At 38.2% G+C, this 27,807-nt stretch overlaps 1 protein-coding gene across 3 annotated transcripts in view; it reads right to left on the bottom strand.

The window, feature by feature from the left end:
* The window catches only part of UBXN7 (UBX domain protein 7), a 69,861-nt gene that overhangs the window by 31,989 nt on the left and 10,065 nt on the right, over positions 1–27,807 (bottom strand). For all 3 annotated transcript variants that reach the window (XM_032630326.1, XM_032630328.1, XM_032630327.1), the window contains 4 exons: positions 16,842–16,989; positions 14,093–14,160; positions 7,764–7,829; positions 6,429–6,541 (listed from right to left, as the gene is read on the bottom strand). In XM_032630326.1, coding sequence (XP_032486217.1) covers positions 6,429–6,541; positions 7,764–7,829; positions 14,093–14,160; positions 16,842–16,989 — 395 coding nt within the window. The remainder of the gene's footprint in view (positions 1–6,428; positions 6,542–7,763; positions 7,830–14,092; positions 14,161–16,841; positions 16,990–27,807) is intronic.

Genomic DNA, 27,807 nt, shown 5'->3' with positions numbered 1-27,807 from the left:
GCTTGCAGGCTCTAGAGTGCCGGCTCAGTAGTTGTGGAGCATGGGCTTAGCTGTACCGCAGCATGTGGGATCTTCCTGGACCAGGGCTTGAACCTGCATCCCCTGCACTGGCAGGCGGATTCTTAACCACTGCACCACCAGGGAAGCCCTGAATGGCAATTTTAACAAATAAACATGTATTTCTTATGAAAATAAGGAATATTATGGAAATTGTTCTGATTCTTTCTGTACAATATACTCTAGATTATACCACTCAATCATTTAACAAAGATTTTGGGCAACTGTGTGCCAGACACCCCTCTATGCACTGTGAATATACAATAAATAAAACAAAATTCCTGTGTTCATGGAACTTACATGCTAATGGGAAAGAAGAAAACCTAAGAAATGTTCCCTTGCCCGGGTCAGATTATTCATCCTAAGTCTCATGCTCACTCAGCTCCAGCTACACTGGTTTCTTTGGCTGTACCAGAAATTTGCCCACGCTCTTTCCAACACCAGTGCCTATACACTTAACTGTTTTTCTGCTCTTCCCTGATACGCTTCTATGATTTACATTCCCTCACTTCTTTCAGGTTTCTACTCAAATCTCATTCTTTCAGAAATATATCCTCATCTTCCTATCTGAATCAGTCCTCTCTCATCACAATTATAAAAGTGTGTGAAACCTATGAAATCAACCTTGCTTTTCATTTGCCTATAAGAGCACATGCACCTTAATGTCCCCAAACAGAATAGTCCTCTCTTTGTCCTTCCCTTATTCTATTTTATTCTTTCTCCCAGCAACTACTGTAACCTGAAATTTCTCTGTGTCAAACACATACATACAAAAATATATACATATATATACACTAAATATGTTATATAGGTATTGTTTTTTATTTGCTGGTAGTCTGTTTCTCCCTCTAGATTATAAATTTTTTGATGGCAAAGGACTTTGTATAATTTGTTTACCACAACCTCCCTGTGGCAGAAACTGCTTATAGGTAACAAATATCTATTATTCCCTACTCCTTAATAGAATCTCCAAAGAAAATGAAATAAAAGGAATACAAATTGGAAAAGAAGAAGTAAAACTGTCACTGTTTGCAGATGACATGATACTATACGTAGAGAATCCTAAAGATGCCACCAGAAAAGTACTAGAGCTAATCAATGAATTTGGTAAAATTGCAGGATACAAAATTAATGCACAAAAATCTCTTGCATTCCTACACAGTAACGATGAAAAATCTGAAAGAGAAATTAAGGAAACACTCCCACTTACCATTGCAACAAAAAGAATACCTAGGAATAAATCTACCTAGGGAGACAAAAGAACTGTATGCAGAAAACTATCAGACACTGATGAAAGAAATTAAACATGATACCAACAGATGGAGAGATATACCATGTTCTTGGATTGAAAGAATCAATATTGTGAAAATGACTATACTACCCAAAACAATCTACAGATTCAATGCAATCCCTATCAAATTACCAATGGCATTTTTTACAGAACTAGAACAAAAACTCTTAAAATTTGTATGGAGACAGAAAAGAACCCAAATAACCAAAGCAGTCTTGAGGGAAAAAAACGGAGCTGGAGGAATCAGACTCCCTGACTTCAGACTATACTATAAAGCTACAGTAATCAAGACAATATGGTATGGCACAAAAACAGAAACACAGATCAATGGAACAAAATGAAAGCCCAGAGATAAACCCACGCACCTATGGTCAGCTAATCTATGACAAAGGAGGCAAGGATATACAATGGAGAAAAGAGTCTCTTCAATAAGCGGTGCCAGGAGAACTGGACAGCTACATGTAAAAGAATGAAATTAGAACACTCCCTAACACCATACACAAAAATAAACTCAAAATGGATTAGAGACATAAATGTAAGACCAGACACTATAAAACTCTTAGAGGAAAACATAGGAAGAACACTCTTTGACATAAATCACAGCAAGATCTTTTTTCATCCACCTCCTAGAGTAATGGAAATAAAAGCAAAAATAAACAAATGGGACCTAATGAAACGTGAAAGCTTTTGCACAGCAAAGGAAACTGTAAGCAAGCCGAAAAGACAACCCTCAGAATGGGAGAAAATATTTGCAAACAAATCAACGGACAAAGGATTAATCTCCAAAATATATAAACAGCTCATGCAGCTCAATATTAAAAAAACAAGCCAATCCAAAAATGGGCAGAAGATCTAAATACACATTTCTCCAAAGAAGACAGACAGACGGCCAAGAAGCACATGAAAAGCTGCTCAACATCACTAATTGTTGAGAAATGCAAATTCAGAGAAATGCAAATCAAAATTACAATGAGGTATCACCTCACACCAGTTAGAATGGGCATCATTGGAAAATCTACAAAAAACAAATGCTGGAGAAGGTGTGGAGAAAAGGGAACCCTCTTGCACTGTTGGTGGGAATGTAAATTGATACAGCCACTATAGAGAACAGTATGGAGGTTCCTTAAAAAACTAAAAACAGAATTACCATATGATCCAGCAATCCCACTACTGGACATATACCCACAGAAAACCACAATTCAAAAAGACACATGCACCCCAATGTTCATTGCAGCACTATTTACAATAGCCAGGTCATGGAAGCAACCTAAATGCCCATTGACAGACGAATGGATAAAGAAGATGTGGTACATATATACAATGTAATACTACTCAGCCATAAAAAGGAACAAAACTGGGTCATCTGTTGAGACGTGGATGGATCTAGAGACTGTCATACAGAGTGAAGTAAGTCAGAAAGAGAAAAACAAATATCGTATATTAACGCATATATGTGGAACCTAGAAAAATGGTACAGATGAACCAGTTTTCAGGGCAGAAAATGAGACACAGATGTAGAGAACAAACGTATGGACACAAAGCAGGGAAAGCGGTGTGGGGGTGTTGGTGGTTGTGTGATGAATTGGGTGATTGGGATTGACATGTATACACTGATGTGTATAAAACTGATGAGTAGTAAGAACCTGCTGTATAAAAAAATAAATAAAATTTAAAAATTAAAAAAAAAATAGAGGGATTCCCTGGTGGTGCAGTGGCTGAGAGTCCGCCTGCCGATGCAAGGGACACGGGTTCATGCCCCGGTCCAGGAGGATCCCACATGCCGCGGAGCGGCTGGGCCTGTGAGCCATGGCTGCTGAGCCTGCGGGTCCAGAGCCTCTGCTCCGCAACGGGAGAGGCCACAGCAGTGAAAGGCCCGTGTACCGCAAAAAATATATATATATATAATCTCCAATTTTCAGCTAAGCATCTTGATTTCCTAGTGTCCTTTGCAAGTAGGTGTGGCCACATTGCTAAGTTCTGTTACCAAGTCCAAGCTCGCTCTGCTCGCCGCACGACAGGCCAATAAACCCAGAGATGAGGTGTTGAGGCAAGGGACTTTATTCAGAAAGCCGGTGGACCATGAGGATGGCAGACTAGTGTCTCAAAAGAACCACCTTATCGTGGTTTGGATGCCAGTTTCTTTTATAGAACAGAAAGGGGGAGGAGATGAGGAAGTAAAGTAAAAAGGCCTTTAATGTTTGCAAATATCCCCTGGAATGGCCAGCCTTGGGGAGGGGATGTGTTAATTTCTTCTTTCTTGCAGCCATCCACAGGTGGACAGGGTTAGGATGCTTCCCTGAACAAAGGCACTTTGGTTTAGCTTTCAGACAGAGGGGCAGGGTTCCCTGAGGCAGGCCATTATATATAGACAGTATCCTTTTAGTGAGCAAAAGCAGCAGAAAGCAACGGTTAAAGTAAAAGCAACAGATTCAACATGTAGTCAGATTTGGCTCTTCCCTGTTACAATTCTGGTCAATGGAATGTGAGAAGTGATGTGTATTACCTCTAGGTTGTGCCTTTAAAGGGAAAAGGTGTACCCTTCTCAGTCACTCCCTTCCTTCATGCTAACTGAAAAGCAAACACGGTAGTAAGCCACCTTGAATCATGTAGACAAGGGCAAGCAAGACCTTGCAGAATAGGACAGAAAAAACTGCATTCCTAATAACTTCATAGAGCAGAACCATCCTAACAGCATGGACTTCTATCTTGTTTAAGTTAATGTTTGTTTTATTCCTGGTCTCTCTCACACATAGTTAAATCTTTATCCCAATACACATAATCCCCATCCCCTAGAACAAGGCCTTGCAACAGGAGGCCTCACTAAATATTTACTGAATGAACAAGTGAACTAATCAATCTCTCATCTGGTTAGCATGAGCCAGAACCCTTGAACATGGTCTACCTCTAGTTACATTAAGAAATAATAAAGTCTATGAGCTTCCCTGGTGGCACAGTGGTTAAGAATCCACCTGCCAATGCAGGGGACATGGGTTTGAGCCCTGTTCTGGGAAGATCCCACATGCCGTGGAGCAACTAAGGCCGTGCGCCACAACTATTGAGCCTGCGCTCTACAGCCTGTGAGCCACAACTACTGAGCCCGTGTGCCACAACTACTGAAGCCCACGCACCTAGAGCAGTGCTCCACAAGAGAACCCACTGCACCGCAACAAAGATTAGCCCCTGCGTGCAGCAAGGAAGACCCAACGCAGCCAAAAATAAAATAAATTAAATTAAAAAAAAAAAAAGAAAGAAAGAAGGAAGTCTAGTTTCTACACCTATAAAACTGTGGCTCAGATCTATATCTAATTCAAACCTGTGGGTCCTGGCTGAGCAGCCAGACTATTCCTTTAATTTTTAATATTCACCTCTCTAAATTTCAGTGAACTTAATTTTGTATATTACTTCCCTAATTTCTATAAAACTAATGGATATATCATTAGTCATAATGAAATGCCTACTTTTTCTGGGAATGTTTATATCATTTAAAGGCTTGTAAATGATAAAGCTGAGTATTATCAGTGAAAAAAATGAAGATTGTTGAAAACAACATAGGTCACAAAATTCAAAGAAAAAAGGTGACACAACTTAACAAAATGAATCAAACTTCAGATGACAGTATCAAAAAAGATTCACGGGTTTCCCTGGTGGCACAGTGGTTGAGAGTCCACCTGCCGATGCAGGGGACATGGGTTCATGCCCCAGTGCAGGAAGATCCCACATGCCGCGGAGCGGCTGGGCCCATAAGCTATGGCCGTGGAGCCTGTGCTCCGCAAAGGGAGAGGCCACAGGAGTGAGAGGCCCGCGTACCACAAAAAAAAAAAAAAAAAAAAAAAATATTCACATTTTCCCTTAATAACAAGCAGCAGAGTAACTGCTTTTTATGAGCCCAAAGTGACAAAATTAAATCAAGCTCAGAGTCATTTAGTTAAGCCCCAGAGCAACACAGAAGCTAATGAAAATAGAAAGCACATCAAAACAAACTCAGTTCCTTTTTGTCTTACATATTGTGCTATTCTGTCAATGGTTATATTATCACCAGAACAGTAGAAAGGATAGGCAGTTACCATGTTAAAGATCATGAACGAAAGATGAAGAAAACTGAGGAGACATCTAACCTGACGTCTTTGAGCTGATAAATGAACACCAGACTCCCTGAACTTTATTTACACAACAAAAAGAAACACATTTAATCAAATCTCCATCATCTGGATTTTGTTACACGTGGCCAAACACTTTCAGGTTTTACAATTCAGAAAATTAAAGAATTCAGAAGGAAAAAGCTTACAGTTAAATTTCTTAACCTAAATATTTCATTTAGGCTAGTTTAAGAGTATGTCTAAGGACAAAATTTTTTTTAAAAAACAATCAAAATTCACTTCTAAATATGTAGCTACTAACGTCATTTTTACAGTTATTGTTTGGCCTACTTTATCCTAACAGAAAAGACTTACCTGAAATTTCAGTGATTTACATCTACAGAAATGCTCTTCTGATTCAAAAGAGAGTTAACACGATAGTCAACACACAAAAGCAAGTTGTTTGAACACTTCAACAGAAGAATATTTAAAATCCTAACTAAACGCATTCATTTACCAAATACCGTGTTCCTATTAAATGCTAGAGACTGGGTCCCACGGATCACCAAAATAAAAAGAAACATGGTTCCCCTGCCCTCAGTAAGCTTATAATTTAGCAGACAATCATATAAACCTGCTCCGGAAAGTTTTCCTTTGGCTTCAGCTAAATTAAAACAAGAACTAAGGGAGAACATACTCCGCAACCATAGGGATATTCTTTTAAAACACACTAGGATCCTCATAAAAATATGGGTAAAAGATACCTACAAACAACTCACAAATGGCCAAAACACACACACACACAATATTCTCAGCAGTAAGTAGTAATTAAAAATATACAAACTTTTAAGAAATATAAATCAATGTAACCTTCTAGGTATTTCATACTTACTAAGACGCCAATTCTCTATATGCTGAAAACTTTTTTTTGCTCTTAGAAGGAAAAACGCCACTAAAAATGCAAGAAGATTCATAGCTCAGGCTTAGAATCTCCAACAACTTACTGTTTCAAAGCTGCCTTTATGCATCAAATCAATGGGTGGCCGGAAGAGATCTGCAAGGGTAGTTAGTTTCTTATCTATTGCGCCTCCATTTCTTAATTCCTGTTCTTGCCGAACTGCAACAAAGGAGGATGAGAAAGTTTCAATTAGCCATAAAATAAGTCATGAATCTTGCATTTAAAAAAAAATGTATCAGTGGCAAGAACTAACGAACAATGTGCTTGACCTCAAATGCAAATGCAAACATCTAAGGCTGACTCTGAAAAAAAATACAAAGCCAGGTGGGGCGGGAGTCTTAAGACTTGGGGCTGTCTATCCAAAGGTAAGGATAAAAATGGAAATTATGTAAGAGTCACTTATTCAAAATATTTCCTTCACATACTCAAAACTAACTTTAGCACAGGAGAAAACTTTCATCTTCATTTATCTATTTCTGAAACTCATCCTAATTTATCTAGCTACATTCTAGTTGTTTCTAGCTACATTCCCAATCTTGAAAGATTATGGCAGTGAGAGAGAATGACTACTGCTGTCATCTTCTCCTGGAAGGGCACAGGATTCCCTGGATGACCTGAGTCAGTCTGGATTCCACATCAACTCTCAAGTTACAAGACCTATCTGTGCTTCAATGAGCTCATTATAAATTATTACAAAATCAAATATGGTTCAAGAGTTTCTCATACATTCTCTAAACATAACTGTCTTTTCTCTAGGATTCCATTGCTAAATCAGTATTAAGTCCACTAAAAGGAGAAGGCCAAGACTCTCATTCTTATTCAACAGGAAGATATAAACCTATTCCAAACAACTGTTGCCACAATGTTAATAGTGGCTGCTTTGGGTAGTATGGCCTTTTCTTCTTCTATTTTCCAATCCCTATAATAACCATTTTCATTGTGGTCATTCCTTTAACTGACATGTATCAGGATCCTGAGGAAAATCGGTTTTTTATTTTATTATAGTCAGCATTTAAGTGCTCATTCAGAAACAGATTAAGTTTGTAAATTACCATATTTCTCACATTATATCCATCTGCCTTATTCTTCTATAACCAAGTAGGTTAGAATCTGGAACAATTCAGCTCAAGGGGGAGTTAATAACAATCACAGACTGAATTCATAATTTAGTTTTTAAATAAGATGAATCCTCAAAGTTACTAGGCCTAATATTAATCATCTTCTTAAGAAAAAAAATTATATAAAACAAACTAGGATCTTGACCTGAAGGGGAGTGTGTGGGTGCTTTTCCACCTTTGTGGGAGAGGAGACAGGGGAGAAAGACAATGAGAGAGGGAGAGGGAGGGAAAAAGAGATGATAAACTGGTTCACAGATACTTACTAGTTTCAGTTTGGAAATCCCGGAAACCATCAAATATTGAACGTGCAGGCCGTCGTCTTTTAGGAGCTATAGGAGGAAAAAATAGAATTGATACAAAAAGTTAAACATTAATTTTGTAACAATTCTAAAAATGTCCTTATCTATAGCAATTTCTTATTTTAAGACACTCAGATTCATAATGGTGCCCTCCTTCAAAATATAAAATACTTTAAAAACCTTCAAGGCATTCATACATAATTAACCATCTTGAGCCCAATCATATTTTACAAAAAAGAAAATTAAGGCCCAGTTGAAAAACTTGGCCAAACTTGTGTAAAAAGATAGGAAGAAAGATTTTGAGGATGACTTCCCATGGCGATGAAGCTACATACATGCTGCAAATACATAATTCAGGTTAGCCTAAATGATCTGCCTACCCTTTAGTATAATACTTGAGTAAGTTCTAAACCATAATATTTAAGAACTACCTCTTAGTAAGTGGATACACATGCAGAATTATAAACACCAAAAAACTGTAATTTCAGAAGAAAATTTTTTCCTACAGTTAACAGAAAAATGAACAGAACCAACGTCCTTTGATACCCTTGTATAGCGTCTATTACCCAGTCCTTAAGTATTGTACAGATAAAGCTGAAAAAGCAATCATCAACACGTTATCTTCCTGTATGTTCTTAAACATAAAGATTTTACCAGGTCTTAAATGGGAAAAGAATCTGAAAAAGAATAGATATATGTATATGTATAGCTGAATTACTTTGCTGTACACCTGAAACTAACACAACATTGTAAACCAACTATACTCCAATTAAAAAAAAGTTATCAGGTCATTTATACACATTACAGTAAATAAGGAAATTTAATGATTCTTTCAATATGGGTAACAGTTATTCAGTTGGTTTATGGCAAGCCCCACGAGCACTGCCAGCATGTAACCAGAACAGTGCTACACATTAACAGATGATGATTACATAGTAAGATTAGACAGAAACTATAAAAGTCTCCCATCCCATGTCAAAGCATCTTCCCAACAGCCTGTGTTTGCCATTATATAGGGTAATTCTTTTAATCTAAGAACTACTGAGTAAAAAACAAAACAAAAAAATAACAAAAGAATGCAGAACCACATGTTAAAAAAATCCCACGTTTGCTTAAAGCATTATCAAGTCAGTATATCATTTATGCACATATGTGTATCAGTATTTATATTAAAGAATCACAGGGCTTCCCTGGTGGCGCAGTGGTTGAGAGTCCGCCTGCCGATGCAGGGGACGCGGGTTCGTGCCCCGGTCCGGGAGGATCCCGCATGCCGCGGAGCGGCTGTGCCCGTGGGCCATGGCCGCTGAGCCTGCGCGTCCGGGGCCTGTGCTCCGCAGCGGGAGAGGCCACAGTGGTGAGAGGCCCGCGTACCACAAAAAAAAAAAAAAAAAAAAAAACTGAGAAAAAAAAAAGAATCACAATATTATCTCTAGGAAAAGGAAATTTGGTAAAAATCAGAGACTTCCATATTTTAGCTTTGTACTGAATTTCAAAATTTAAACTGAATTTTACATATAAATTGTTTTATTTAAATAAATTATTAATTTTAAATTTTATTAAACTTATAAAATTTAAATACTGCATTATTTTTCCTCCCTCCCTTTTTTTTTTTTTGGCTGTACCGGGTCTTAGTTGCGGCACGAGGGATCTTTTTAGTTGCAGCATGTGGGATCTAGTTCCCTGACCAGGGATCGAACCCGGGCCCCCTGTATTGGGAGCAGGGAGTCTTAGCCACCGGACCACCAGGGAAGTCCCCCCTCCCTCCCTTTATAAACACGAAGCAAGAAATGTTATTCTTTTCAATCTTGGAACTATTTTTAATCAAGAGTTCCTATCTTAAATGTACATGTTTCTAGCAGCAATAATATTAACTGCTCAAATAATGCTTTCTTAAAACTCATTACCAGATATTACTTAACCATAACAATTAAGAAAGTAAGGTTATCTTAGGATAAGACATAAAACAGCTGCCTAAGAAAGCATATTATTATTGGGGAGGTAGTACATAGTAGATAAAAGGTACTTTTCTCCTACTTTTAAACTGCCAAAGGCAGGCCAGTCAATATTCTACATTCCTCTCTCTCTCTCTCTCTCTCTCTCACTCCCCGCCCCCACCCCACCCCCCAATTTAGCCTTTCTCTATTATACACTTGATCTCCTGGAGATTCATACGAGCTCCTCTTATTGCTAGCTTTCCAACCACTCTCTTTTATTTCTTGGGCTCATCACCTGCTCCCATTTGTTTCCCCCTTATATATCCTAAGTCTAACCAAGAATCTCTCCTCAAGCCACAACACCTCTAGCTCTAGGATCATTATTACTCCTGCCTGCCTCTTCAATATGTGGTTTCCTCACTCTTCCAAACCATATGCTATAAGTAAACATCAGTCCTCTGTACTCTCACTCCACTGTCCACATAATAGGAGTGCTGCTCACTGAGGTCAAAGAGACTAAGCTACAAAGAGCTAAAAGAGATTCAAAAAGGAGCTGGGCAGACCCGGCCCCAGGCCCCGCCCAGAGGCTCTGCCTGGACAGCACAGCTGGACTCGGGGCCTGCCGAGTCACGCCCGCCCCGTGGCCAGTCTGAGCCCCAGCCCTTAACACCTGCACCCTCATAACCAAGCCGGCACCTTGAATAATTAATAGTGGGAGGAACAGAGAACAAAATTTAATGAGCAGAGCGGCACTGTTTCACATTTTCACAAATCTCTGTTAATAACTGGTATAAGAGAAGACACCTGAATTTTTAGATCTGCTTCTGCATTCAATCTGCTGCTATTCCTTTAGTTCATGTATATGAAGAAAATTAAAATTCAATTTCACACAGACATGTAGTTGTAAAAGGGAAGAGTATTTTAATAGTGTTTTAAGATAATTGTGAACATTCTCCCCTGCTACTACACCAAAGCTCAACCAGTGGTAATTTCTTAAAGGTTGGCTGCAACATGGAATCTGAAATCTTAACAATGAACTTTTCATATTCTGCTCCATTAAAATCCATTAGTCTTATGTGCTAGGCAGGCTCTGTGATGGCCCCTGATTATCCCTATCTCCCAGGATTCATAACCTGTGTGTGAACATCTTGAGTATGGGCAGGATCAAATAGAATGTGGCAGAGGTGATGGGAGGTCACTTCCAACAGTTAGGTTACAAAAAGATAGTGGATGGAGCTCTAGTGGTGCAATCTGTTAGCGCACGGTACTTATACAAAAAGATGGTGGCTTCCATCCATCTTGGGCTGCCCTCTCTGGCTCTCTCATTTGCTCTGCAGTAAGGAACTGATGTCTCCAGCCAACCAGCAGCCACGTGAGTAAACTTAGATCTTCCTCTAGTCACGCTCTGAGATGATCGTAGCCCTGGCTGACACCTTGATTATACCCTGTGAGAGACCCTAAACAGAGGCACCCAACTAAGCCACACCTGGATTCCTGACCCACAGAAATGGTGATATAACAAATGTTTGTTTCAGGAAGCTAAATTTTGAAGCGATTTGTTAAACAGCAATAGATATCTAACCTATATTGCATATATAGATACTTACATATAGATCCGAATAGATCTTTCACCCATGCACAATTTTGTAATATTCTGCTTTGGTCATTTGAAAATACCTGTTCACTGAGTTATGCAAATATTCCAAATACTGACCATTTCATCATATGATATTAAAAAAAAAATCACCATCTGTTAATGTCATTGCTAACCTCATCAGAAAGCCTTTAAGTACTGGGAAGCTATCAAGCTCACAATCATGCACATAAACTTTCTAAAATTCTAAGTTCTGCCTGAAAGCCTTTTTATCTTTTCTTAAATCACTGGCAACAAATAATGTCAGTTGTTTGCCTTGAAGCAGTTAACAGGCTTCGTTCACATTCAAGAAAATGTCTGCCAAATGTTTAAGTCTAAATAACTATAGTTTGTCAGTAATCTTTCAAGGAAAATAATGTTCCATAAAAAAAATCAGCTAGTTTTGCTTTCAACTCAAACAACTGTACAAGTGTTTCACCTTAAAGTAACCAGAGTCCTTCAGTATGCAGAAGTGCTTTATGCACACATCCTATGTCATCAAACAGAATAGTTTAAAAATGTGGATCAAGATCAAATGAAATTAATTTTTATTGCTTTGGCTTTTTTTTTTTTAAACTGCAAGTGTGTGTCAGTGAAGAATTCAACAAATAGTAGCAGTTTGGTGCCACTGTCCTGATTCAATTAAGATGCAGCAGTATGACCCATCACTGCTTCTGAATTATCAGCCCAAATGTCAACACAGTGAAAAAGGCAAATAACTTGTTAGTATTATTATGAAAACAGTTTTGATCTTACAGACCCACTGAAAGGGCATCAGGGACTCCCTGACCACACTTTGAGAATCACACTTTAAATCAATACTATCCCTGGGACTTCCCTGGTGGTCCAGTGGTTAAGACTCCGCTCTCCCAATGCAGGGGACCTGGGTTCGATCCCTGGTCAGGGAACTAAGATCCCACATACCACTACTAGAGAGCCCGCATGCCACAACTACTAAGCCCGCATGCTCTAGAGCCTGCACGCCACATGAAGACCCAGCCCAGCCAAAATTAATTAATTAATCAATTTTTAAAAAATTGATACTATCCCAAAGAAGAAAATAGTTCTCCAAAAACCTTTTCAAAGTTATAATAAGGTCTAATAATGAAAGTTAGGAATGACTTCCTAACTGTATAAAGTCATTCTCACCCCCCTCACCAAACCAGATGTAGAAGGAAGAAAGTGGAGTTTCAAATGGGAACTCTTTTGCCTCTGTTAAACAGTAAAATAGCACAGAATCCATTTGCTGTAGTCTTCCCCACTCAAAGATCTTGCCTTTATTCCTTGCAATAAAGGAAAGATAAAGCTTCCAAGGGCATTCCTCAGCTCCAAAATCTATAACATTTATATGAAAAAAAAAAAACATGAACAATGCTTTATTACCTCTGGTATATTAAAGGCACAATGACTAGCTAAACTGAACAGTTCAGAAAGCACACATCATATTTCAATATTCAGACCTTATTGTTTTCTTCCTCCCATCTTTATTTCTGAATCTGGAAAGGATATTCTTTATTCCTTTCTACAGTAAACTCCAAAGCTCCCAAGTTAAAAATCAATCTTATAACTCTCAACTGAGTTGCTTTTTCAAATCAAAAGATATGGTTTATGTAATTTTCTTCATCCTTTTCTTACAATTTATTTCTTCTTTATTTTAGTTTACCTACGAAACTTTTTATAGGCCTATTTCTCTGCACTGCTGTTCTCAATATATACAATATACATTTTTATGTCTCTGTCTACCCAACCAAATCATAACTTCATCTGCTGGGGTTTTTTTTTGTTTTTTAAATTTTTTTTTGGCCCATGCCGCATGACATGCGGGATCTTAGTTCCCCAGCCAGGGACTGAACCCGTGCCCATTGCACTGGAAATGCAGAGTCTTAACCACTGGACCGCCAGGGAAGTCCCCTATCTTCTGTTTTTGTTTGGTTTTTTTTTTGCGGTACGTGGTCCTCTCACTGTGGTGGCCTCTCCCGTTGCGGAGCACAGGCTCCAGACGTGCAGGCTCAGCGGCCATGGCTCACGGGCCCAGCCGCTCCGTGGCATGTGGGATTTTCCCGGACTAGGGCAGGAACCCATGTCCCCTGCATCGGCAGGCGGACTCTCAACCACTGCACCACCAGGGAAGCCCTCTTCTGTTTTTTAATATACCTATTAATGCCTAAAATATCTGGCTCACAAAAGGTAAATAAGTGCTTATTAAAATAAAACTATAAATTTTCTTTAAATTTGATTAAATGTTCCATTTTCTACTATCTTCTCTATGCACCCCAGATTGATATCACAATTTTTTGCATGGATTAGGGATTACTTCCTCCTTTTTTCAATACAAGAACAGCACTTCTAGAAATTAAAAAAGAGTGAAGGTACAGCATATCAAGACAGTAAGGATATGGCAGTCAAGTGGGTACCCAAAAAACAAAATATAATCATAGTCTTTTATCTAATGATAGATTTGTTTCCATTTTAAGGCAGCTGTTCTTTTTGCTTATTTTCCTCCTTTTGGCATTCTGCCAACAACTATCAACTTTTTCATCTGGCTCACTCCTCGGAAAGAGCCAACTGTGCAACTTTCCTGAGGGGAGTACAGAATTACAAGATAAGAATCAACTCTACTTGAAGTAACAATCTCTGAGCAAGCCTTCATATCTTTTGATAGCTTCATTAAAATCCCGAAGACAACAATAAAGTCAAATAAAGCTAAGGAAAAAAGGTAAACTTACCACCAAACAAAGGTTCTGGTTCCACCAATATTTCCTGCTTTTGAGGAATTGGGGCACGGACTTCCTCTCTATTAAAAAAAAAAGGGGGGGGGAATATCCAAATGAAAACTGTTTTCTGCTACCTATTCTTACTGTAACTATTGTGAACACATTCAAATTAACAAATAAAATGAACAACTGATTTAGTGACTTTTAGGAACCACATTGAATTATGATAAATGACTGTCAGGTGATTTCCATATAGAGATGAACTGGAATAAGGTACCTGGCATAGATAGTGCAAATGGGTTTATAAAGAAAGAGAACAAACAGAAAAATAAAAAATGTTTCTCCTCTCCTCTAAGTTCCCTGCCCTAAATTCTTTAGAAAAGAAAGAAGATAGGAAATTTACAAACACACACACACACACACATACACACACAATTCAGGCAAAAAATTAATGGAAAATATGAGCTTAATAAAAGCAATATTACATCAATACTATATCAAATAATAGATAATTAAATCACAGATATATTAAAATAAGCTTAAACAGGCAATTAATTTTATGCTAGTTATGAAGTTGGCTAACAAAGGTAGTACCCTTGAATTATTTATTAAATAGACACTAACATATATAAAACAGAAAAAATACTCTTTTAAAAGCCTAAAAACTCTTCAAAGTTTACCTCCAGAGGGTTTACTAATAATCCATCTCTTCCAGTGAACAATTCTCATTTAAAATATGCTGTAAAAATGGTGTATATCTCTTTATAAATCAGTTTAATTATTTTAGTTTTAACTCAAATACGAAATTCTGCTGATTAATGCTCATAGCAAGTAAGAGTAAGTTTCAAATTTAATATGCTCCCCTTATAATAAATATTAATTTATGTTAGGCCTAATGTTTTTCATTCAGGTGTTTCTAATAGTAATAACTGAGCTTAAGGCCCTGTTTTTGACACCTGAAAGTTGAAACTTCAAAACATACTTTATTTAATACAGTATCAATACTAATTTGTCAACAAAAACTAACATCCTGTAATCAAAGAACAACTAGTTAAAGAAATCTACAATAAGCCAAATGAGTGAAGGATAAAGGATAATTCAAAATTATGTTAAGCACTCTTTCCTATTGGATTTCAGTCACTGCTCACACACAGAACTGCAATACTCTAAAGAAACAGACAATGTGTCTCTAAGAGGAAGCTCTATTAAATCTCTTTCACCAAAGAGAAACAGGCCATTATCTTAGCAAAACTAAAAACTTCAAACACATCTTTTACCTGAATAGATCTTTCCATTATTGGTATAATTCACCTTACTGTGTGTGTGTGTGTGTGTGTGTGTGTGTGTGTACAAAGTTATCTCAATCTAAGGCAATTTAATTACTCAAAAAACAAGCCTTAATCTGATGAAATACATCAATTAGGGTGATGGCTTAATTAGTAGTCCCTATACAGAAAGACTTGATTACTACATATTTGAGGTCATCTATTCCAAGACTGTTAGCTACCCAGCAAAATGGAAGAATGGAACAGAAGGTGAACTGTAAAGAAAGAAAATTTTAGTTTAGGAAGTAGGTGCCACTATCAAATGTTAATCAATTAGTAATACAAATAATCTAAGTAAAATTATAATGTAATTCAGCAGGAAAAGACATTCATTAATCAAAACTATTTTCAAGTACAATTAAGAAAACATGTTTTAAACAGTGAGGACTGATATGTCCCCAGAAATCAGCTATGAATACCTGTTATTCAAGTGAATGTAAACTAAATCATGTTTTCATATTAATTTCCATTAAAGATTTGAGTTATGTTGGTGGAGAATGGGCTATCAAACTTGAAATACACAGCCAACATCGATAGGAGAAAACTTATATAAAATATAAACAATAACCTCTAGAGTTCACACTTTGTGGGGAAACAATATTACTCTAGAATCTGGAACTAGATAAAAAAAAAAAGAGGCAATCATGTCCTGAATGTTTATTTAGCTTTTTAAATCTAATTTAGTCAAAATAAAATCCATGTTTTTGCCTATTCCTATTTAAGGGGATTTTTCTTTTTTAGTATCTCATGTTGTAAACACTGAAGAGTTATAAATGGCTATGAGTATTAAAATCTTATTTAAGGATCTTTGAAATTTTGACTCAAAAATCAATGTTTTTCATTTGACTAAAATTCATCTCCAATATTTTCCAAAGACTACTGGACTTTTGCTTAACAGATATTCATTTCAAACTCTCATTGGTATCAAATGTAAAGGGCAGTAAACACCAAATGTATTTATCATCTGTTACTATGCTCTATATATTACAGTTCTATATGCTGAAGGTGCCTCTAAAGATTAGCAACATGTAGCTATTTAAGGCATAAATTTTCTTCAAAAATTTTTTCATGACAACTCAAAACTTTCCTGGGACAATGTAGGAAAATCCAGAATTGCGAAATCTGAGCTTTATTGGGCTTTCCTTCCATATCTGCTACTTAATTGCTGTATAGTGTGGGGAAATGGCTATCCTTCTGCTTCCTCTGTAAAATGTGGATAATAATGCCACCCTATAGGGTTCTTCTGAGGATTAAATAATGGACTTGACAGTGCTGTAGAGAACTTAAAGCATATAAGTATAAAAAATTTCACCTGACACTTTCAGATACTTTCAACTTTTAATTTGTTCAAAACAGAGAATTAACCTAACATGTAAAAATGTAACTGCTCAATTTTGGCAGGGGGTAGCTCCCAATAATAAATAATAAATTCATACTCTGTGTGTGGTCTGACAGTGGAGACACTTGCTGAACTGGTACTTGGCTCTTCAGCGATTCCTCCACCATCCAAAAACATAGTGACTGCCATCTCCAGATTATTGTTGCAGGCTTCAAGCATATGTTTCCCTACACTTTCACTTGCACCTGAAATAGTATAAAAACAAGAAAAAAGTTTAAAAAAAGACACCTTCTTACATTCAGTTCACATCAGAATACAGAATTCCAAGCAAATAGTACTTTTCCCTCTCTAGAACGAATGATTTTTAAAACAAAAACTGTTTACTTCTATGCTTGTTGGCTGACTACTGTGAAATATACAGAGCTAGAAAAGAAAGCAGCAGCATTAAAAATAGTAGTCTTCCTTCATAATAAAACAAAAACTAAATAAAGCATTTATTTGCCATTTCTTTATATGGGCCGACTATATATTTGTTAATAAACTAAAAAAGAAAATGAAAAACTATGCTCTAGAAAGTTAGAAATATTTTGTTAGAAAGAATACATTCAGTTACCAATTTCTACTTCTATAAGAAAAGAAACACTTTAATAACAACGGGAGAGAAGGAAGATGGGATTTTTTGTCAAAGATATAACTAAGTCAAAATTTGGTAAGAAATGTCAATCTTCATCATTTAAAACTGGTCCTATCACACACTCACTTGTACAGTAAAGCAAGCATAATCTGTTTGATGCAATGTAAACTGGTAAAGCCCTTTAACAAATCAATTTTATAACATAATGCCTGTTACTTTTTTGACCCAGTAATTTGGGCGTGTGGTCTAAATAAGATCTATATGAATCTATATAAAGTCTAAATAAATCTAAATAAATCTAGTCTAAATAAACCTATATAAAACACATGCATAAACATATCTATACACATGTCCAGTATAGCTTCAGTTAAAATTGAAAAATTATAGATAACATAAATGTCTAATAGTAGTAGAGTCTAAATTGTAAATCTATTTGGTGGGACATTTTGTGGGCATTAAAAAGCATCTCAGGGGCTTCCCTGGTGGCACTGTGGTTGAGAGTCCGCCTGCCAATGCAGGGGACACGGGTTCGTGCCCTGGTCTGGGAAGATCCCACATGCTGCGGAGCGGCTGGGCCCATGAGCCATGGCCGCTGAGCCTGCGCGTCCGGAGCCTGTGCTCTGCAACGGGAGAGGCCACAACATGAGAGGCCCGCGTACCACCAAAAAAAAAAACAAAAAACAAAAAACCATCTCAGGTCACAAGAAACTATATTCAATATCCTGTAATAAACCACAATGAAAAAGAAAAAAAAATAAAAAGGGAAAAAAAAAAAAACATCTTGGGCTTTCCACTTGGGATGACCTTCCTTCTGCCTCAACTGTGTCCCTTAAGAGTCTCCTGCAGTGAAGGCTGTGGGTGTGGGTGTGGTTTTTTGTTTGTTTTTTTGGTCTGACAACGCCTTTGTTTTGCTATTGTTCCTGAAAGACAGTTTCACCACTGGATATTCGTTTCTAAGGCTGACAGCTATTTTCTCTCAGTACATTGAAGATAGCATTCCAGTGTCTTCTGTTGTTGCTTCTGAGAAGTAAGTTGCCAGACTAAAGAAAAACATTTTTATACCAATCTGTGGTTTCTCTCTAGTTGCTTTTAAGATCTTCTCTGTCTTTGGTCTTCTGCAGTTTCACTCTATTTCCTGGGGCTGATTTTATTTATCCTCCTTGGGATTCACTGGACTTCCACCATAAGGACTGTTTTCATTTATCAGTTCTGAAAAATTCTCAGACATTTCTATTTAAAAATTACCACACAAGCTTTAAATGATACATTAAACAAGATGGACTTAATTGATATTTATAGGACATTCCATCCAAAAACAACAGCATACACTGTCTTCTCAAGTGCTCATGGAACATTCTCCAGGATAGATCTTATCCTGGGTCACAATTCAAGCCTTGGTAAATTTAAGAAAATTGAAATCGTATCAAGTATCTTTTCCAACCACAATGCTATGAGACTAGATATCAATTACAGGAAAAAAATCTGTGAAAATTACAAACACATGGAGGCTAAACAGTACACTACTAAATAACCAAGAGATAAATGAGGAAATCAAAAAATACCTAGAAACAAATGACAATGAAAACACAATGACCCAAAACCTATGGGATGCAGCAAAAGCAGTTCTAAGAGGAAGTTTATAGCAATACAATCTTACCTCAAGACACAAGAAACATCTTAGATAAACAACCTAACCTTACACCTAAAGCAATTAGAGAAAAGAAGAACAAAAAACGCCCAGAGTTAGCAGAAGAAAAGAAATCATAAAGATCAGATCAGAAATAAAAGAAAAAGAAATGAAGGAAACAACAGCTAAGATTAATAAAACTAAAAGCTGGTTCTTTGAGAAGATAAACAAAATTGATAAACCACTAGCCAGACTCATCAAGAAAAAAAGGGAGAAGACTCAAATCACTAGAATTAGAAATGAAAAAGGAGAAGTAACAACTGACATGGCAGAAATACAAAGGACCATGAGAGATTACTATAAGCAACTATATGCCAATAAAATGGCCAACCTGGAAGAAATGGACAAATTCTTAGAAAAGCACAACCTTCCGAGACTGGACCAGGAAGAAATAGAAAATATAAACAGACCAATCACAAGCACTGAAATTGAAACTGTGATTACAAATCTTCCAACAAACAAAAGTCCAGGACCAGATGGATTCACAGGCAAATTCTATCAAACATTTAGAGCTAACACCTGTCCTTCTCAAACTCTTCCAAAATATAGCACAGGGAGGAACACTCCCAAACTCATTCTATGAGGCCACCATCACCCTGATACCAAAACCAGATGAAGAGGTCACAGAAAAGAAAACTACAGACCAATATCACTGATGAACACACATGCAAAAATCCTCAACAGAATACTAGCAAACAGAATCTAACAGCACATTAAAAGGATCATACACCATGATTAAATGGGGTTTATCCCAGGAACGCAAGGATTCTTCAATATATGCAAATCAATCAATGTGATAAACCATATTAACAAATTGAAGGAGAAAAACCATATAATCATCTCAATAGATACAGAAAAAGCTTTCAACAAAATTCAACACCCATTTATGATAAAAACCCTCCAGAAAGTAGGCATAGAGGGAACTTACCTCAACATAATAAAGGCCATATATGACAAACCCACAGCCAACATTGTTCTCAATAGTGAAAAACTGAAACCATTTCCACTAAGATCAGGAACAAGACAAGGCTGCCCACTCTCACCACTATTATTCAATATAGTTTTGGAAGTTTTAGCCATAGCAATCAGAGAAGAAAAAGAAATAAAAGGAATCCAAATCAGAAAGGAAGAAGTAAAACTGTCACTGTTTGCAGATGACATGATACTATACAGAGAATCCCGAAGATGCTACCAGAAAACTACTAGAGCCAACCAGTGAATTTGGTAAAGTAGCAGGATATAAAATTAATGCACAGAAATCTCTAGCATTCCTATACACTAATGATGAAAAATCTGAAAGAGAAATTAAGGAAACACTCCCATTTACCACTGGAACAAGAAGAATAAAATACCTAAGAATAAACCTAACTAAGGAGACAAAAGACCTGCATGCAGAAAACTATAAGACACTGAGAAAAGAAATTAAAGATGATACAAACAGATGGAGAGATATACCATGTTCTTAGATTGGAAGAATCAACACTGTGAAAATGACTATACTACCCAAAGCAATCTACAGATTCAATGCAATCCCTATCACACTACCAATGGCATTTTTCAAAGAACTAGAACAAAAAAATTTCACAGTTTGTATGGAAACACAAAAGACTCCAAATAGCCAAAGCAATCTTGAGAAAGAAAAATGGAGCTAGAGGAATCAGGCTCCCTGCCTTCAAACTATACTACAAAGCTACCGTAATCAAGATAGTATGGTACTGGCACAGAAACAGAAATATAGATCAATGGAACAGGACAGAAAGCCCAGAGATAAACCCACATGCCTATGGTCACCTTATCTTTGATAAAGGAGGCAAGAATATACAATGGAGAAAAGACAACCTCTTCAGTAAGTGGTGCTGGGAAAATTGGACACCTACATGTAAAAGAATGAAATTAGAACACTCCCTAAAACCATACACAAAAATAAACTCGGGCTTCCCTGGTGGCACAGTGGTTGAGAGTCTGCCTGCCAATGCAGGGGACACGGGTTCGTGTCCCGGTCCGGGAAGATTCCACATGCCGCGGAGCAGCTGGGCCTGTAAGCCATGGCCGCTGGGCCTGCACGTCCGGATCCTGTGCTCCACAACAGGAGAGGCCACAACAGTGAGAGGCCCGCATACCGCAAAAATAAATAAATAAATAATAAATAAATAAACAAACTCAAAATGGATTAAAGACCTAATGTAAGGCCAGACACTATAAACCTCTTAGAGGAAAACATAGGCAGAACACTCTACGATATACATCACATCAAGATCCTTTTTGACCCACCTCCTAGAAAAATGGAAATAAAAACAAAAATAAACAAATGGAACCTAATGAAACTTAAAAGCTTTTCCACATGAAAGGAAACCATAAACAAGACGAAAAGCCAACTCTCAGAATGGGAGAAAATATTTCCAAACGAAGCAACTGACAAAGGATTAATCTCCAAAATATACAGGCAGCTCATGCAGCTCAGTATCAAAAAAATGCAAACAACCCAATCCAAAACTTGGCAGAAGACCTAAAGAGGCATTTCTCCAAAGAAGATATACAGATTGCCAACAAACACATGAAAGGATGCTCAACATCACTAATCATCAGAGAGATGCAAATCAAAACTACAATAAGGTATCACCTCACACGGGTCAGAATGGCCATCATCAAAAAATCTACAAACAATAAATGTTGGAGAGGGTGCGGAGAAAAGGGAACCCTCTTGCACTGCTTGTGGGAATGTAAACTGACACAATCACTATGGAGAACAGTATGGAGGTTCCTTAAAAAACTAAAAATAGAACTATCATATGACCCAGCAATCCCACTCCTGGGCATATACCCTGAGAAAACCATAATTCAAAAAGAGTCATGTACCACAATGTTCATTGCAGCTCTATTTACAATAGGCAGGACACGGAACCAACCTAAGTGTCCATCTACAGATGAATGGATAAAGAAGATGTGGCACATATATACAATGGAATATTACTGAGCCATAAAAAGAAACGAAATTGAGTTATATGTAGTGAGGTGGATGCACCCAGAGTCTGTCATACAGAGTGAAGTAAGTCAGAAAGAGAAAAACAAATACCGTATGCTGACACATATACATGGAATCTAAAAAAAAACAACTGTTCTGAAGAACCTAGGGGCAGGACAGGAATAAAGATGCAGATGTAGAGAATGGACTTGAGGACACGGGGAAGGGGAAGGTTAAGATGGACACGGGGAAGGGGAAGGTTAAGCTGGGACGAAGTGAGAGAGTGGCATGGACATATATACACTACCAAATGTAAAACAGATAGCTGGTGGGAAGCAGCCGCATAGCACAGGGAAATCAGCTCAGTGCTTTGTGACCACCTGGAGGGGTGGGATAGGGAGGGTGGGAGGGAGACCCAAGAGGGAGGAGATATGTGGATATATGTATACGTATAGCTGATTCACTTTGTTATACTGCGAAAGTAACACACCACTGTAAAGCAGTTATAACTCCAATGAAGATGTCAAAAATAAATAAAAATTGCCTTACTCCTTCATTCACACTTATTCTGGAACTCCAATTAGATGTATGTTAGAACTCTTCATTCTATGCTGTGCCAATTTGTATTTTACCTGTTCATGAGCTTTTAATTTTAGTTAATTTTTTATAACTAGAAGTTCTGGGGTTTTTGTTTCCTAATCTGCCTGGTCAGAGACCCTTACTTCATACTCACATTTCTTTTCATTTCTTCTAATATATTAATCAAACTTACTGGAATTACTAAGACAAAATATAAACTTTCTGCAGTCTCTAGAGGTCACTGTCTCATTTCTGCTGGCTCTTGCTCACTATGCAATGTTTTTTTGTGCACTTTGTGATTTTTTTTTGACTATGATCTCAAGTGGCTTGGAATTTTAATCTGTAGATTTTTGAAGGCTGGGTTGAAGGTACATCTCTCCTAAGAGAAGGTAACTTGAGAGATTTTGTAAGGTACCTGAAGGCACCACCAAACAGAGACTATTTAAAATACATTCTTGGGGCTTCCCTGGTGGTGCAGTGGTTAAGAATCTGCCTACCAATGCAGGGGACATGGGTTCGAGCCCTGGATGCGGGAAGATCCCACATGCCACAGAGCAACTAAGCCCGTGAGCCACAACTACTGAGCCTGCACTCTAGAACCTGCTCGCCACAACTACTGAGCCTATGTGCCACAACTACTGAAGCCCTCGCGCCAAGGGCCCATGCTCCACAAGAGAAGCCACCGCAATGAGAAGCCTGTGCACCACAACGAAGAGTAGCCCTCACTCGCCGCACTAGAGAAAGCCTGTGAGCAGCAACGAAGACCCAATGCAGCCAAAAATAATAAATGTTAGTTCTTAAAAAAAATTTCTTTAAATAAAATACATTCTTGACTTGAAGTTTTATGAAACCACATGGGAAATGTGACCCTGTAAGGACCCTTGTTATAAATTCTCAGTGAAGATTTCTCCTGCCACACCCCAAATGCCAAGGTCCCCGCTTCATGTATGGGAAGGTTCTCCTTTCAGATTCCTCTCCTTAGGAAGGCTGCAAGCTTGTTTCCTGTGCCCTCTGATGCCATCAAAAGAGAAGTTCAAAGCCATCCAGTTCGGGCAGATTCAACCAGGGTGAAAGCTTACTTTAAACCTTGCTAACATCTCATTTCCAATTTCATTTCATTTTTAGCTTCTGAATATTCTTTACTTTCTTGCCAGCCCAATGATGCATTTTGAAAGATTTTAAAAAATATTTTATTCAGGATTTTCCTCACTTGGGAGGGTTATTCATGGTATCTCTCTAGTTTAGTCCTACTGCCAGAAATGAACTGCTGACTCTACTCTTAATATCTTTCATTTGTTTTCTCTTCTCTATTATTATCTCTAAGACTTTAAAATCAAGTCCTTAATTCTTCTTACCTGGATTACTACAATAGGTTCCTAACTGATCATCATTCTATCTTCCACTTTGCTGCTGAAGTTATGTTCCAAAATACAAGTGTGCTTATAACACACAAACACACACACACAGTTTAAGTTAATAGCTCTCTGACACCCACAGTATAAATTCCAAAGTTCTTATGATCTGGCGAGTCCTCTGTGATCAGACGTCAGCTTATCTCTCTGGCTTTTCCTCTCCATCCTATGCAATTCAGTACAGTCACACCAAATTACACGCTTGGAAAGTCTTTATTCCCCTTATCTCTCCCTTCGTCTAGTTCATGCATGCTCAAGAATCACCATAAGTGTTACTTTTTTCAATTCCTGTGCTAAGCATTCTCTACACTACCTCCTCCCCACTCACACCACTGTGATACTCTTCTATTACATACATGGACATACTACTAAGCAGTAAATACTTGTTTACTTTCTAGCTCCCCCAAAAGAGCAGAAGCTTCTTTTTTTTTTTTTTTTTTTTTATATATTTTTTTTTTTTTTTTTTTTTTTTGATGTTGGGGGTAGGAGTTTATTAATTAATTTATTTTTGCTGGGTTGGGTCTTCGTTTCTGTGCGAGGGCTTTCTTTAGTCGTGGCAAGCGGGGGGCCACTCTTCATCACGGTGCGCAGGCCTCTCACTATCGCGGCCTTTCTTGCTGCGGAGCACAGGCTCCAGACGCGCAGGCTCAGTAGGTGTGGCTCACGGGCCCAGCCGCTCCGCGGCATGTGGGATCCTCCCGGACCGGGGCACGAACCCGTGTCCCCTGCATCGGCAGGCGGACTCTCAACCACTGCGCCACCAGGGAAGCCCAGAGCAGAAGCTTCTTGAACACAGGGGTTGATTTTTTTCTTGGTACCCCAGCATCTAATGTCATGTTCGCTTGCATGTGATCAATATCTAATAAACTGACCTAAAACTATCTCATAGTACTTCAGCTAACCAGTTAGTACACTGGGGAAAGAAAGGCCAGACTTCAGCCAAAACAACCCTTCTATATCCTTTGAATTTTTTTCCTCTTGGCTGCGCCACACGTTTGTGGGATCTTAGTTCCCTGACCAGGGATTGAATCCGGGCCCTGGCAGTGAAAGCGCCGAGTCCTAACCACTGGACCACCAGGGAATTCCCCTATCCTTTGAATTTTAAACCGCATATATTTTATGTTTTAAATTTCATTTATAAAGCAATATGGTTACGCTGTGGAAATCACAAACAGCAAATGGGTATTTAGGATAAATGAACATAAGATAAAATGTCCAGTGAAAGCATCATATACAAATTTTAAATATGCTATATTTCAAACAACATAAAGTGAAAATCACATGCTCCAAAAAACTCTCAGATGATATTGAGCAGCTACAGCTTTGTCAGAAAGCTGACAAAGACATATCTAAATGCTAGTAAAAAACAAAAAAAGAACAAAATTATTTCATGGAACATGACAGGAAAAAAGCATTAATATATAATGTTGTGATTTAATGTTAACTCAATAAGTAACATTATAAAAAAAATCAATCATTTCACTTAAATCTCCAGAAATTTACATATTTATGTTACTGAAAAATCTTTTTTGGGAACTGGACAAATACAGAATTGCCTTCTATTTGGGGTGTGCCTTATGTCTGGGTATATATGGTAATTTAAGTTACATAGGGCCAGGGATGTTTTTTCTTTAAAAGGGCTTCATATGGGCTTCCCTGGTGGCGCAGTGGTTGAGAGTCAGCCTGCCAATGCAGGGGACACGGGTTCGTGCCCCGGTCCGGGAAGATCCCACATGCCGCGGAGCAGCTGGGCCCGTGAGCCATGGCCACTGAGCCTGTGCGTCTGGAGCCTGTGCTCCGCAGCGGGAGAGGCCACAACAGTGAGAGGCCTGCATACCGCAAAAAAAAAAAAAGGGCTTCATATATTACTCAAAATTGAGAAACTTTCCTCCACTATTCTCTCTTCAACTGCAAACAGCCCATCAGTCAACCAACAAATCCTACAGCTTCCATCTAATTAACAACACCCCTATCCATACTGTTCTATGCCCACTGCTATACTCTTTGTTCATGCCTTCAACATCTCTTACATGAACTATCACATTTCTTTGCTCTTGGTCATGCTCCTTTTGATAAACCTTCTATATCGCAAAAGAATGTAAATTTGATTATCTCCCCTGTTTCAACAGTTCTGCACTGCTGACTGGAAAACTTTTCATCTCTCTTGAGCTGCACACAAGATTTGGCCCTTATAAACTGCTCCTATTTTATACCCTTCTGCTTTCATCTCACCTCTGTACCATTCCCTCCAGGTGAAGATGCTTTTGTAACCTAGGCAGATCACTTGGTGGTACTTTACAATGCCATGCCTCTGTATGATATGGAGAGTGACAGCAGGAAAATCAGTCCCATCATTCTTCTTTTTTTTTTTTAATTTTATTTATTTATTTATTTTTGGCTGCGTTGGGGTTGGGTCCTCGTTGCTGCATGCAGGCTTTCTCTAGTTGCGGTGCGTGGGCTTCTCACTGCGGTGGCTTCTCTTTCCAGAGCACGGGCTCCGGGGGGGTGTGGGCTTCAGCAGTTGTGGTGCATGGGCTCAGCTGCTCCGCGGCATGTGGAATCTTCCTGGACCAGGGCTTGAACCCGTGTCCCCTGCACTGGCAGGCGGATTCTTAACCACTGCACCACCAGGGAAGTCCCAGTCCCCTCATTTTTCTTGACAACACACCAAATACCCACCTGTTAAGTTGTGGACCTTCCCCCTCCCTCCTCGCCCTAAAGTATATACAATAACAGATACTACTTTTCCACAGGGCCTTATCTCTATCCTTGTCTCTGCTAGCTCTTCTATCTTACAGACTTTAAAAACTCACTGAACTGGCCAGTTCTCACTTTTCTCAAACCAGTTCTCTCTCCATAAGTCCTCAGTCAAGCTGAACCAAAAGTTCTCAAATTCTATACTATATATAAAATAAGCAATAAGGTCCTACTATATAGCATAAGGAACTATATTCAATATCTTATAATAAACTATCATGGAAAAGAATAAGAAAAAATATATATATATACACGTATGTATAACTGAATCACTTTGCTGTACACCAGAAACTAACACAACATTGTAAAAACTATACTTCAATAAAAATAAAATAATTTAAAAAATAAAAAGTTCTCAAGTTCTAGTACATACAGACTTATATTCTCACCATTAGGAAACACTTTAAAAAAGTGAAATCTCAGACTTCCTTGTGGTGCAGTGGTTAAGGATCCGCCTGCCAATGCAGAGAACATGGGTCCGAGCTCTGGTCTGGGAAGATCCCACATGCCACAGAGCAACTAAGCCCAGGCGCCACAATCACTGAGCCTGCGCTCTAGAGCCCATGAGCCACAACTACTGAGCCCGTGTGCCACAACTACTGAAGCCCATGCGCCTAGAGCCTGTGCTCTGCAACAAGAGAAGCCACCACAATGAGAAGCCTGTGCACAGCAACGAAGAGTAGCCCCTGCTTGCCGCAACTAAAGGAGGCCCGCACACAGCAACAAAGACCCAACACACAAAAATAAAAACAAATTCAACTTTTTGAGGGAAAGGAGGAGTTCAAATATCCCAGTAGCCAACTGTATGTTAGGTAATTAAATACAGACTCTTGGGGCAAAACCAGCACAAATTTGATGAAAATTTTCCATATCATTACTCATAAAACCTGAAGCTTTCAGCGCTTCTCTAATATTTTTACATTGTGTCCAGTTATACTGGTTACATTACTATATTTCTTAAATGCTAGTCTAAAAGTTCAGTGTCTATTGTACTCCACCATTTTAATTTATCTACCCAGCAGCTTCTGAAAA

The sequence above is a fragment of the Phocoena sinus genome, chromosome 4 (genome assembly GCF_008692025.1).
Source record: "Phocoena sinus isolate mPhoSin1 chromosome 4, mPhoSin1.pri, whole genome shotgun sequence".
Classification (NCBI taxonomy): domain Eukaryota; kingdom Metazoa; phylum Chordata; class Mammalia; order Artiodactyla; family Phocoenidae; genus Phocoena; species Phocoena sinus.
The sequence above is the reverse complement of the archived record's forward strand: the minus strand, read 5'-3'. Positions and strand labels throughout refer to the sequence as shown.